Source organism: Podarcis muralis, chromosome 3 (genome assembly GCF_964188315.1).
Source record: "Podarcis muralis chromosome 3, rPodMur119.hap1.1, whole genome shotgun sequence".
Taxonomy (NCBI): Eukaryota; Metazoa; Chordata; class Lepidosauria; order Squamata; family Lacertidae; genus Podarcis; species Podarcis muralis.
The window spans coordinates 89,520,149-89,532,629 of record NC_135657.1 but is presented as its reverse complement, the minus strand read 5'-3'; the positions used below and the strand labels follow the sequence as shown (position 1 = coordinate 89,532,629).

Below are 12,481 nucleotides of genomic sequence, written 5' to 3'. Positions count from 1 at the left end.
GGGCCAGTGGCTTCCTGTCAGGTGTAAAAATGGTGCCATACACTTCCTGTCACGTCATGCATGAGGCAACCTTAATTTTCCATTTGCTTGAATTCCTGATGAGAGAATAGCAGGACCAGCTCCAGGTCTGAGGTGGACCAATGTAGGACGTAGGTGGTGCTATGGTCTGAGCCTCTTGGGCTTGCCAATCCAAAGGTTGGCAGTTCGAATCCCCGCGACAGGGTGAGCTCCTGATGCTCTGTCCCAGCTCCTGCCAACCTAGCAGTTTGAAAGCATGCAAGTGCAAGTACAGTGGTACTTTGTTTTGCGACTGGGATCCGTTCCGGAGCCCCGGTCGCTAGCTGAAAAGGACGCAGGGCAAAGTGCTGCGTCTGCGCATGTGCACGAAGCGGTTTGTGCTTCAGCGCATGCGCAAGTGGCAAACCCGAAAGTAACCCATTCCAGTACTTCCGGGTTTGCCGTGGATGTTCACCGGAACGGATGCTAGATAAGGCAGATGTTCGCGTAGGTATTACTGTAGATAAATAAGTACTACTGTGGCGGGAAGGTAAACAGTGTTTCTGTGCGCTCTGGCTTCAGTCATGGTGTTCCGTTGTGCCAGAAGTGGTTTAGTCATGCTGGCCACATGAGCCGGAAAACTGTCCGTGGAAAAACGCTGGCTCCCTCAACCTGAAAGCGAGATGAGCGCCACAACCCCATAGTTGCCTTTGACTGGACTTAACCATCCAGGGGTCCTTTACCTATCATCAGGTCCTGGAGACGTTTCCAACAGCTGACAACTCTGGTTAATGCAGTCATCTGAACAGCCATTTTCAGTCTGCATTTTCAAGAGGATCAGCTGTGTGTGTGTGTGTGTGTGTGTGTGTGTGTGTGTGTGTGTATGTGTGCGTGTGTACACATAATCTTTCTGGCAAGCCATGCTTGCTATCTCTTGTGATTCCTGCGGTACCTCACTTTCTGCCCTCTGGCTACTCCCATTGGAAAAGTACATAGAGCTGAAGGAGGAAGTTGGGAGAGAAGTGCCCTTTCCCACTTCCTCTTTCAGCTCTTTCAGGGTTTGGATTGGCACGTTTGGGTTTCGGTTGGAGTGACCAAGAGAGTGGAAGGGAAAAGGAAGTGGATGACAGGGAGCAGAAAGTGGGTGCTACAGGAATAAGTAGAAAGACTGCCAGTCATTCCATTTTTTGCCCCAAGGTACCAATCTAAAATTTGAAAAGCACATATAGCTGAAAGAGGAAATGCCAAAGATCACCACTCTTCCAATATCCCCCTTCAGCTCTGTGTACTTGTTCAAGAATGGGGAAGATAACTATCTCATGACCAAGAGGACCTGAGTATCATAGGCTTCATGAGCACCAGGGGAAATATTCAAGGGTGCCATTTTATACACCGTGTTTGTGACCCCAGCCTAAGTATTTAAACTGGATAAAAACACAGAATTCTTTATTACAACATCATTTTCATTGTTTTATTGTCAAATGCTATCTATCTTAATATATTGCCCCAATCTAGGTTTGGAATCTCCCACCTCCTACCCCCCAAATGCAGCCCGCTGAAGAGTTTTGGATTAGCATTTATCTCAAAACTTTATTAGTTAGCCAGAAGCCAAATGGATTATTATTTAAAAGCAGCCCACTAGCATTAAGAAACATTTGCAAAGCATTGTTAAAGACAGCTGCTTCCCAGATAGGAGTTAACGCAGTGCAACATATGCCCAGTTTTCATTTCCTGTTGAAAACCCTGTTTGCTGTTGTTACAAATTTTTCATCAGGCGGGGGCTTCCTTGGGCTTCCAGGCTGAAGGAACTTCTTAATCGTAGGGACATCACACATTCTTGCTTTAAAAGCCTAAAATTGCAAATATTGCAAATCATTCAGAGCAAGTAAATTAGGTCTGCAATCTAAAAATTACAGCGCTGAACAAATTTGAAACCAGTGTAAGTGTCAGGCCCGAATCCTGAGAAGGGTGAGTTTGCTGACTGCAGCCCCCATCAACGACGGTCAGTTCCTGAAGTCTATTGGGGTAAACCACAAGAGTAAAACCAATAATTCATACTTTCTAAAACAAAATGCTAACCGAAACACAGCTACCCCTTGGAAATAGGCCCTTCTCTGAATTTTGCAATGCAGTTCTGCAATGAAAAAATGTATACAAAAATGTGTATATTAGGAGGAAATGGGCATAAAATGGATAGCTCAAATGGAAAGCAAGAGATAAAGGTTTAGGATACTTTGCTGCAGGGACTTGGGCCTTCAACGTTATCTAAGATAGAAACTAGGGTTGCCATACGTCCTGAATTTTCCCGACATATCCGGGATATTGCTATCTCTAGCAGTGTACAGGCAGAAATCGGCAAAAAATGTCTGGAAAATCTGGACATATGGCAGCTCATGCAGGCAGTGCAATTTTTTGCGATTTTCCTTAAAAATAGCCCCCAAACAGCATTTATTTACTTTTAGGTTTGTTTTGTTTTGTTTTTTTGCAATTTTGCCATAAAAAGCTCAACAACTTTGGCCCCCCAAAACCATTTTTGTCTGGCTTTTCACTGTTTGAAATATGGCAATCCTGTGGAAACTCTAGCTTTCATTAGAATGGTGTTGTGTTGTGTAACATACTTCCTTGTTCTCAGGAGTATCAGCATCTGACTAGCTATACGTGAGTTTGGAAAATGTCGAGGACACAATCAGTCGAATGCCTGTTCACTTCAACTGAAGGTTTATATTACTGAGCACACGGTCATTGTTAATTCAGCTACTTCTTTTACCTGCAACAAAGGAAACTGTGAGAGAATGGTGGACTCCTTCTCTTCTGCCATTAATAGGGTCTCAATCAGTTGGACATCAGCCCAGGTCCACTGGTTGCCAAGAAGGAAAGGTTGCCCGTTCTCTTTTAAAACCTACGGAAGAAAAGTTCATTGCATGCATGTACATGGCAGTACGAAGCAAGGAGGTAGCTACAAGGCGAGAGGGCCTTTTCAGGGTGGCACTCATATCTAGAATGTCCTTCACACAGAGGGTCATCTAGTGGCCATGCATTGGTCATTATGGCACCAGGCAAAGACCATTTTGTTCTTCACGGCCTTTTAGGGTTTATGCATTTACACCCCACTTTTTACCGAAGCACGTGGTTCTGCCAAACCCTAACTAGCACCAAAATCTATGGCCTTTCACTTTCAACAAAATATGACATAGCAGAACATGGTGCCAGCATGTTACATACAGTAAAGTTAAAGGTAAAGGGACCCCTGACCATTAGGTCCAGTCGTGGCTGACTCTAGGGTTGCGGTGCTCATCTCGCTTTATTGGCCGAGGGAGCCGGTGTACAGCTTCTGGGTCATGTGGCCAGCATGACTAAGCCACCTCTGGCGAACCAGAGCAGCACACGGAAACGCTGTTTACCTTCCCGCCAGAGCGGTACCTATTTATCTACTTGCACTTTGACGTGCTTTCGAACTGCTAGGTTGGCAGGAGCAGGGACCGAGCAACGGAAGCTCACCACATCATGGGGATTCGAACCGCCGACCTTCTGATCGGCAAGTCCTAGGCTCTGTGGTTTAACCCACCGCGCCACCCACATCCCACGTTACATACAGTACCTTCTCATAAACCGGGAAGTATCTTTTTGTGGCGCGTTCAATGATTAAACTAAGATTCTTCTCTTTTTCTCCAGGAGGTGATTTGTGGTGAACCCTGATCATTCCCATCAGGTCGGTTGTTCCTTCCACGTACATATCAATTCTGGGGGGGGGGGGGGAAGAGAGGCAATGTCATCCTAAATAATCTACAGGCTGCCCTGATCATTAAGCATTGCTGCGGCTTAGCTTCCCATGTGTCTGGTTTCGGCTCCAGCACTTGATGGGATGCAAAAGCAAATGGTGGAGGAGAAGGGAGAAGGTGGAGCTGAGCATCTGTGCAACGCATACTTGGATGCATGCTGATCCCGCTAGTTCCAAGGCCACCATCCGAATGGTCAAGGATCAACACAGGGATCTACACACTCAGTGTGGGGTTTACAGGCTAGCAGGTGTACTGAGGTGGCATTCCTATGTACCTGGACCAAGCCTCATAGGCCATAGAAGAATTTACTTCCAAGGAAACATGCATAGGCTTGAATTTCGGGGGGGGGGATATCTGCTCCTACCACATAAACACACCTCCTATTTAGGAACACCTTTATTGTCAATAAGTACTGGGTGCAACTTGCTTATAAAACTGCATTGTAAACCAAATCCCTATCTCTGTTTGTTCTGCCTTCCCTCCCACGCCTTCTATGCCTTGCTTCAAGTGGTGTTTGTAATATTAACAATCACGCAGGGGTAAAATAAAACAAAGAACTTGATTAAAGCAAGCTTGCATTCAACGCCTAACTCTCTCTGACCCTCCAGCAATTTTTGCTAAGACACTTCCTGGTAGCTGTTTCCTGAATCTGCGCTAAGTTTCTCTCCCTGACTGCTGTCCTCTTGCTTAGTTCCACATAAAAATATTTATATAAATTATAATCTATATAAATTAAATTTTCTGTTTTACATTTTAAAGTACTCATTTTTACATCCTTAAGATATCAATGACTTCCCGTCTTCTCCTTCCATAGCTCATTTTGCATATCATAAAGGTAAAGGGACCCCTGACCATTTGGTCCAGTCATAGCCGACTCTGGGGTTGTGGCGCCATCTCACTTTATTGGCCGAGGGAGCCGGCGTACAGCTTCCAGGTCATGTGGCCAGCATGACTAAGCCGCTTCTGGCGAACCAGAGCAGCACATGGAAACGCCGTTTACCTTCCCGCCGGAGCAGTACCTATTTATCTACTTGCACTGGCGCACTTTTGAACTGCTAGGTTGGCAGGAGCAGGGACCGAGCAACGGGAGCTCACCCCATCGCAAGGATTCGAACTGCCGACATTCTGATCGGCGAGTCCTAGGCTCTGTGGTTTAACCCACAGTGCCACCCGCGTCCCTCATAATCGTATTAGGGTGCTCCTAATAAGCACCCCTAAGGAATGCATGTGTATAAAACACATAAAACATGAAAGTTCAAAAATACTAAGAAAAATGCTAAAACACACCCTGGACAGCTCAGTTGGGTAGAGCGTGGTGCTGATAATGCCAAGGTTGCAGGTTCGATCCCTGTATGGGACAGCTGCATATTAAAGTTGTAGTAGATGATCCTCAGGGTCCTATATGATTCTTCCAAAGTCTTAATCCCTTTGCACAACATTAGCCACTGCAGGAGTCAGAGAGGTACCACAGGCTATCGGGTTAACCCTTCATCTGCCAATCACTCTGCAGAAAGTATTGCTAAAAGGCTACTTTCAGTCAGGCCCTTTTCTCAACAAAAGGGCCAATTTATCAATGAAACCATACTCTATTCAAATAAAACATGAACCAAACAAATACACTGAGCAAGGCTGAGACCATGTTTAGCCTCTAGTCGACCTCAGAGACCCCTCCATCCACGTAGCAGGAAATTCTTCTTGAGCCTCCTGCCTGTGAAACTGGTTTAACAAGAAACTATCTAAGCAGACCTGTCAAAAAGGCAGATCTATGTATGAGTGAAACTGGTCCTTGTCAATGGATTCTGGAGTCAAGGTATTCATCATTTCAAAAGGGTGTCTCAGAGAGGCCAGGGAGGGCTGTTATCAGGTATTGTCTGCCAATCAAGATGCCTGACTTGTAAATATGTCAGAGAAACATGAACTCTGAGCAGGATCTGATTTACATAGAATTGTAGAGCGTAGAACCCATTTTTATGGCATCTGTATTACAATTTGGGGTGGTCTTTCTGTTTTAATTTCTGAAGCTTTAAAAGGGTCTGCACATTCTGATATGGGCTCCTGACCTCCTTACGTGTGTGTGTGTGTGTGTGTGTGTGTGGTTGCAACAGATATGCAATGAGTAACAGCCAGCCTTGCTTCCTGTTACTAGGTTCCATCTCAGTTTTGTTTTCTCTGACCAACACTGGACCTTGACAGGAGTGAGGTTGTAAAATCCAACTCCAAATTTTCTTACATGACTGCTATAAATATGGAAGAAGTGTATATGCAAAACATATGCATATGCTTCTTCACAGCTGTTCCAAGACCTTTTTGCTACCTGAAGCTGAGCCCAGAGGGTATCCCCCCTTCTAAGTTATTGCTGTTGCTATTCAGTCACCAGTTCTTGCCTTCATTTCTCCTCAAGTGGGTGGTGCTGTGGGTTAAACCACAGAGCCTAGGGCTTGCCGATCAGAAGGTCGGCGGTTCGAATCCCTGTGATGGGGTGAGCTCCTGTTGCTCGGTCCCTGCTCCTGCAAACCTAGCAGTTGAAAGCACAAAGTGCAAGTAGATAAATAGGTACTGCTCCGGCGGGAAGGTAAACGACGTTTCTGTGCACTGCTCTGGTTCAGCAGAAGCGGCTTAGTCATGCTGGCCACATGACCTAGAAGCTGTACGCCGGCTCCCTCGGCCAGTAAAGTGAGATGAGCGCTGCAACCCCAGAGTTGTCTGTGACTGGACCTAATGGTCAGGGGTCCCTTTACCTTTACCCTTTATTGTTTTGTTATATTAAAAAAGCAGGCGCTTAGGCCAGAAAAAGCCTTGCATATTAGTGTAATATGGCTTCTAAAAAGCATACTGTGCTCTCTCCTTCAGGTTTTTCCCATAGAGGTTGTGTTTTGCAGCAATGTAGTAGAGGATGGCTCGAGTCTGCACTAGCTTCATTCCGTCAATTTCAACCATGGGGACTTGTTGAAAGAGCAGAAATCCATCTGTTGAAAGAGAATCATCATGTCAGCCCTGGCAAGTTCCTGTACCGCTTTGCATGGTGAACTCCCTACAATGGGAAAGGAAACATTTAAAGGAAAAAAGGGGGATTTCATTGGTTGAACCTCTGCCCACGTTCTATAGCGAGAGCAGAGATGCTTGTAGCACCATTTCCAACGGTGAAGCAGAATCAACGTAGCTGAGTTCATGTTCACACACACCCTGCCCAAACACACTTGCATTAGAATTTCTTGGCATACACACAGAGAGCTGTGGATATGGATGAAGTTATTAAATCTGTAGCCTTACCTTTTAATAACTTTTCATATTGCTCTCTTGTTTCCAAAAACTCTTCTTCAAACTGAAAAAGCGAAAACACTAACATTTCATTTATTTCGTTAAATAATCAACCAAGAGTGCTGTAGCACGTTAACCAATAAATTTATTACAGCGTATGCCTTTATGGGTCATAGCCTACTGCATCAGTGACCATCTAAGTGGACAATTTATATAACCTGAGAATAGAAAGAATGAAACTTTTAAATAGAGGTCCAAAGGCTAAGCAACATAGAAACCCAGCCATGGCTGTGTTACGAGACTATACAGAGCATTAATGGATTGTTATGCATCAGGGATATTGAGTGAATAAACATAATTGGTTGATATAGGACTTTAATTCATGTAGAAGCTAGATTAATCTTTTCCTAGTCCCCGGCATGGCAGCTGTTGTTCTGTTAAGTGGTTCTGTTAATTTCAAACAAGAACACATGCTTGTCTATCATGTTGAGAGCTCATTTCCATGTTATTGTATTCCAGAAAGAAAGAAAAAGGTGTTTGCAGCCTGCTTAACCTGGAAAATGTGGGAGTGAGGTGAGGGAGTCGGAGGCAGCATCCCAGCATACAGTTCTTTCCTGATTTCCAAGCGACCCTATAACCTGACAGCTTTAGTGAGAATTTCAACATTACAGACCGGAGTGTGGGCTGTGGGATATGTGATATCCTCCTGCAACAAAAGGAAGCCTTGTGGCTGCCTTGGTTATGCTTTCCTTGGTTTGTAAAATAAAAAATATTGCATCGAAAGGAAATGTGCCCATGATGTTGGGTGACAGCCAAGGATCTTACTCCTATCGTTGTGAAATAATGGGTTATGTACCTGTGGCTGCCCTGCCAAACCATCTAGATCAGAAACCCGGTCTCCTGTCTGCTGATATGGTCCTAAGGATGCTCTAATTGTGGCAATGGTTCCCGTGGTCATCCTGGCATGACTTCAAACAAGCAACTCATTTGCAGATTTCCTTCTGGAAGAAAACAAAGGCACAGACCTCGACACCTGCAGCAGCTAGCAGCCAGCGAATGGATTCCATTCTCCCTCTTCCATTGAAATAATAAAGCTTGGGTTTCCCAGCCATGGTAATCAGGTGCTGGGTATTCTGGAAGGAAAGAGCGGAAAGATGGAAGTGTTTATGGGGAGGCTGAAAGCCATGCAAACAGTATAGGTTTGGGGAAGATAATTAATACAGTGGTACCTCAGGTTACATACGCTTCAGGTTACATACGCTTCAGGTTACAGACTCCGCTAACCCAGAAATAGTGCTTCAGGTTCCCAGCACCCTTAACAAAGTGCAGTTTCCAGAATTCTTTGGGGAAAGCCATGTACTTTAAATCTATGGTATGCAGTCTATGAGTACAGTGGTACCTGGGGTTACATACACTTCAGGTTACATATGCTTCAGGTTACAGACTCCGCTAACCCAGAAATAGTACCTCGGGTTAAGAACTTTGCTTCAGGATGAGAACAGAAATCGGGCTCTGGTGGCGCGGCAGCAGCAGGAGGCCCCATTGGCTAAAATGGTGCTTCAGGTTAAGAACAGTTTCAGGTTAAGAACGGATCTCTGGAACGAATTAAGAACTTAACCTGAGGTACCATTGTAAATGGTAGGATTTTTATTAGTTGAGATATGAAGGGAATATACCAGATGCAGAGGAATTCCTGGGCTGGCCAATGCAAAAATGACCTGGCCAAGCGAGGGCCATTAAGAAACAATAGAGGACCATTGAAAACCACTGGCAAGGCAAGAGAACTGTCCTTCCCCCCTGCCCTGAAGTGTGAACAGAGAGGATTTGGAAGGTGGGCCAGGTAACTGGGTGTGAGGTGACAGGAAAAGGGTGTTTTAGTAAGGTGTACTGGGGAGAAGAACAAAGACAGAGATCCATCTTGGGCAGGCTGACTGAAGGCAGGTGGGGGGGGGGAATGCCTTGGACTCCAGTGCTGGCTCTGTGGTCTAAACCACTAAGCCTCTTGGGCTTGCTGATTGGAAGGTCAGCGGTTCGAATCCCCACGACAGGGTGAGCTTCCGTTGCTCTGTCCCAGCTCCTGCCAGCCTAGCAGTTTGAAAGCACAACAGTGTGAGTAGATAAATAGGTACTGCTGTGGTGGGAAGGTAAACGGCGTTTCTGTGTGCTCTGGTTTCCGTCACGGTGTTCCGTTGCGCCAGAAGTGGTTTAGTCATGCTGGCCACATGACCCGGAAAGCTGTCTGCGGACAAACATCGGCTACCTTGGCCTGAAAGCGAGATGAGCTCCGCAACCCCATAGTCGCCTTTGACTGGACTAAACCGTCCAGGGGTCCTTTACCTTTAACTTTACCATTTCTTAAAGCTACAACAGCCTCCGCCGTGTCTTCAGTTCTCCAAAGGAGCACAGACCTGGCTTGAGGTCCAAGATCCCTAGATCCTGTGCTCAGCTTGGCAGGGATTGGGGTGACTAACAATATTTTGCAGGAGGTAAATCTTACAATATTCATCTCAAGTCTGGGAACTAAATGCAGATCTTTGTTTTCTTTGATACGTTTTATTTATTATTCACGTCTTTATTGAAATATACTTGCCTTTTCATGCGCAGGGCAGCTAATTCTGAGTGATATGAAGTCACACAGAACCAACAATAAAACTGAAAAGCTCCACGACATGACAAAAGCTTTCAGCATCCAGCTGGTGGCCAACTCTCCAATGAGAGCATGACGACAGTAAAACCACAAATCCTAGAAAAGCATCACTCTGTGGCCAAATACCTTATGAAACAAGCTTTTTTAACATTGCTTTTGAAAGATCAGGAGACACAAATGTATACATATTAACCTCCCTTAGAAGCTGGCTCTACCGGTTGATTCAGTTGTGATCTCTCCAACGAAGATTATTTTTATCACCTTGGGTGCCAAATTAATATGCAGCTGTAAATTCAACAATTGTTGAAGCTACAAAGCCTTAAAATTGGCTTAAAATTAAGGTTCTGTTACAGGAATCCAAAAGAGCAGTATTGTATGTCTTAACTCCACCCAAACTCTGATTTAGCTGGCAAGCAGACAACTTCTGCCTTTGCCACGCTTTCTGCCAGCGTTCATGTGCCTCTGACAGTTGTCTGACAAGGAGAAAGGCAACAGGTGGAAGGTGAACCTTCTCTAAGCATAGAGGAAATGACCACGAATCCTTCATTTGCTGAATGTTTGCTCTTGAGGCAAGTGGCATGCAAACTCATACAGACAGGCATTTCCTTTTTGCCTGTTAAACCGTTCTTCAGAACACATAGATTAAATGCAACCACGCCAACATTTTTTATGATTGCTGTCCCTGCTTTCTTTGTATAGCCTTAACTTAGTTATTAAAGACATGGATGTGCATCAGGAACTAACCTCGGAGCCTTTGGTGTGAGCGTCAGGCGGTTCTTCCTGTTGTGGCACAAAAAGCTTTGCCTAAAAGCAATTAAATCCTGGATCTCCTCCCACAGAGGTGACTTTGCCACTCAAACAATAAAGATAACGTTCCAGCCTCTGTTTGAGTGAACCTAAAGGCATGTTCGCAAGCTCAACAAGGATTTGCAGTTCCTTCCTGCACTAGTACTGACTACTTTGCCACGTCTCGCTTCCAAAGTGTCTGTTTTCTGCCCCGGATTAATGATATTCTCTCTAACATGCACACGAGGTCAAAGATGATTTTTAATGTCATGTGTGAAAACACCCGGAACTTTCAGATCTGTGTGGATTTAAATATAAGTTAGTGTGTGATAAATTCCAGAGAGTTAACCATGTGAATCCTTTTTGGCAAATCCAGTTGAACAACTCTTCAAAAGATCAACAATCTTGTTAATAAATAGTGTGGCATAAGCTGTTGTGGGCCAGCTTGTCTGTCAAAGTTGGATGTGGCCCATGAGAGCTTGTGCCAGGATATTATCGTCAATTTGTTCATCGACATCTTTGGCCAGAGAAGGAGGTCCCGACAGGCCCCACTGTTGACATCTAGACCATGGGTAGGCAAACTAAGGCCCGGGGGCCGAATCCGGCCCAATTGCCTTCTAAATCCGGCCAGCGGACAGTCCAGGAATCAGCATGTTTTTACATGAGTAGAATGTGTGCTTTTATATAAAATGCATCCCTGGGTTATTTGTGGGGCTCAGGAATTTGTTCATCCCCCCCCCCATATAGTCTGGCCCCCCACAAAGGCTGAGGGACAGCGGACCGGCCCCCTGCTGAAAAAGTTTGCCGACCCCTGACCTAGACTCTGTCTCCCTTGCTTCCCCTTCCTAGCCCACCATTCTGAGCAGTGCCAGCTTTTAATTGCCTATACAGTGGTACCTCGGGTTAAGTACTTAATTCGTTCTGGAGGTCCGTTCTTAACCTGAAACTGTTCTTAACCTGAAGCACCACTTTAGCTAATGGGGCCTCCTGCAGCTGCCGCGCCACAGGAGCACGATTTCTGTTCTCATCCTGAAGCAAAGTTCTTAACCCGAGGTACTATTTCTGGGTTAGCGGAGTCTGTAACCTGAAGCGTCTGTAACCTGAAGGGTATGTAACCCGAGGTACCACTGTAATGCCCCATAATTTTGTTTTCTTTTTGCACTGTCATGCTGCGAACTGCCCTGAGATCTTTGGATGAAGGATGGTATATAAATTTAATAAATCATCATCATCCAGAATCACTTTTTGGGAGTCGTGTGCAACAAAATCGTTCTGTTGATGCTTTTAAGTGGCAAGATTAGAAAACAAAGCAGTAGCCAGCAGGTGGCACTGGCAGCAAACAATTGAATTTGATTCATTTCCTCTACCTGGCAGGTAGCTTCCACCTAGGAAAACTTATCAGAAATGTAGCTTCCAAAAAACAGCCTCATTAGCAAAAGAGGCTGTCTTCAGAAAACCCACACTTATTTAGTAATTTGTGCATTGTGAACTGACCAGGAATTTGAGTTAGCAGACTATACTATCAGCTGTAGCCATAGCCTTTGAAACACAGCATTTTGGTAGTCTCCTATCGTCCACCAACTGTAACCTTAGCCAGTAACGTAATAGCCTTAATATTAGTCATTATCCAACTGAGGTTCAGATTCAGTCTAAAAATAGCCACTGATATGTTATCTGAAAGAAGGTTCTGAAAAAGCTACCCCAGACTGCCTTCTGTGGCCTCCGGCTTTTTTCAGCTACGTCAGGCTGGGGCTAGCGAATCATATGGTTGCCGTTTTGATCCCCATGTGAGACAGCTGCATATTCCTGCATTGCAGGGGGTTGGACTAGATGATCCTCAGGGTCCCTTCCAACTCTACAATTCTCTGTTTCTATAACTCTATTAAGTGAGAAAGCAGCAACAGCAACCACAATCATATGTGTGGGTAGACACATATAAAATTGCAGTATCAATAAAGGATCCAGAGTAGGGCTGGATTTGGGTTTGATGAGGCCCTAAGCTACTGAAAGTAAT

General features: G+C 45.0%; 1 protein-coding gene across 1 annotated transcript; it reads right to left on the bottom strand.

Annotated features, from left to right (window-relative positions):
- Positions 1 to 1,454: 1,454 nt before the first annotated feature.
- On the bottom strand, positions 1,455 to 10,544 carry LOC114593816 (glutathione S-transferase A4-like). The gene is made up of 7 exons (XM_028722583.2): positions 10,426 to 10,544; positions 8,060 to 8,167; positions 7,047 to 7,098; positions 6,610 to 6,742; positions 3,596 to 3,737; positions 2,765 to 2,896; positions 1,455 to 1,847 (listed from the first exon to the last, which is right to left on the bottom strand). The coding sequence occupies exons 2-7, from the start codon at positions 8,144 to 8,146 to the stop codon at positions 1,722 to 1,724; spliced, it is 672 nt and encodes a 223-aa protein (XP_028578416.2). The 5' UTR covers positions 8,147 to 8,167; positions 10,426 to 10,544; the 3' UTR covers positions 1,455 to 1,721.
- Between the last annotated feature and the right edge of the window lie 1,937 nt (positions 10,545 to 12,481).

Bases quoted from the DNA above. Each gene is read 5' to 3' on its own strand.
- LOC114593816 (XM_028722583.2), bottom strand. From the start codon at position 8,146: ATGGCTGGGAAACCCAAGCTTTATTATTTCAATGGAAGAGGGAGAATG. The intron at 3,738-6,609 runs GTATGCTTTTTA...CCCCCCCCCCAG, and splicing joins AACCTGAAGGAGAGAGCACA to AATTGATATGTACGTGGAAG. The intron at 2,897-3,595 runs GTACTGTATGTA...TTTCTTCCGTAG, and splicing joins ACTTCCCGGTTTATGAGAAG to GTTTTAAAAGAGAACGGGCA.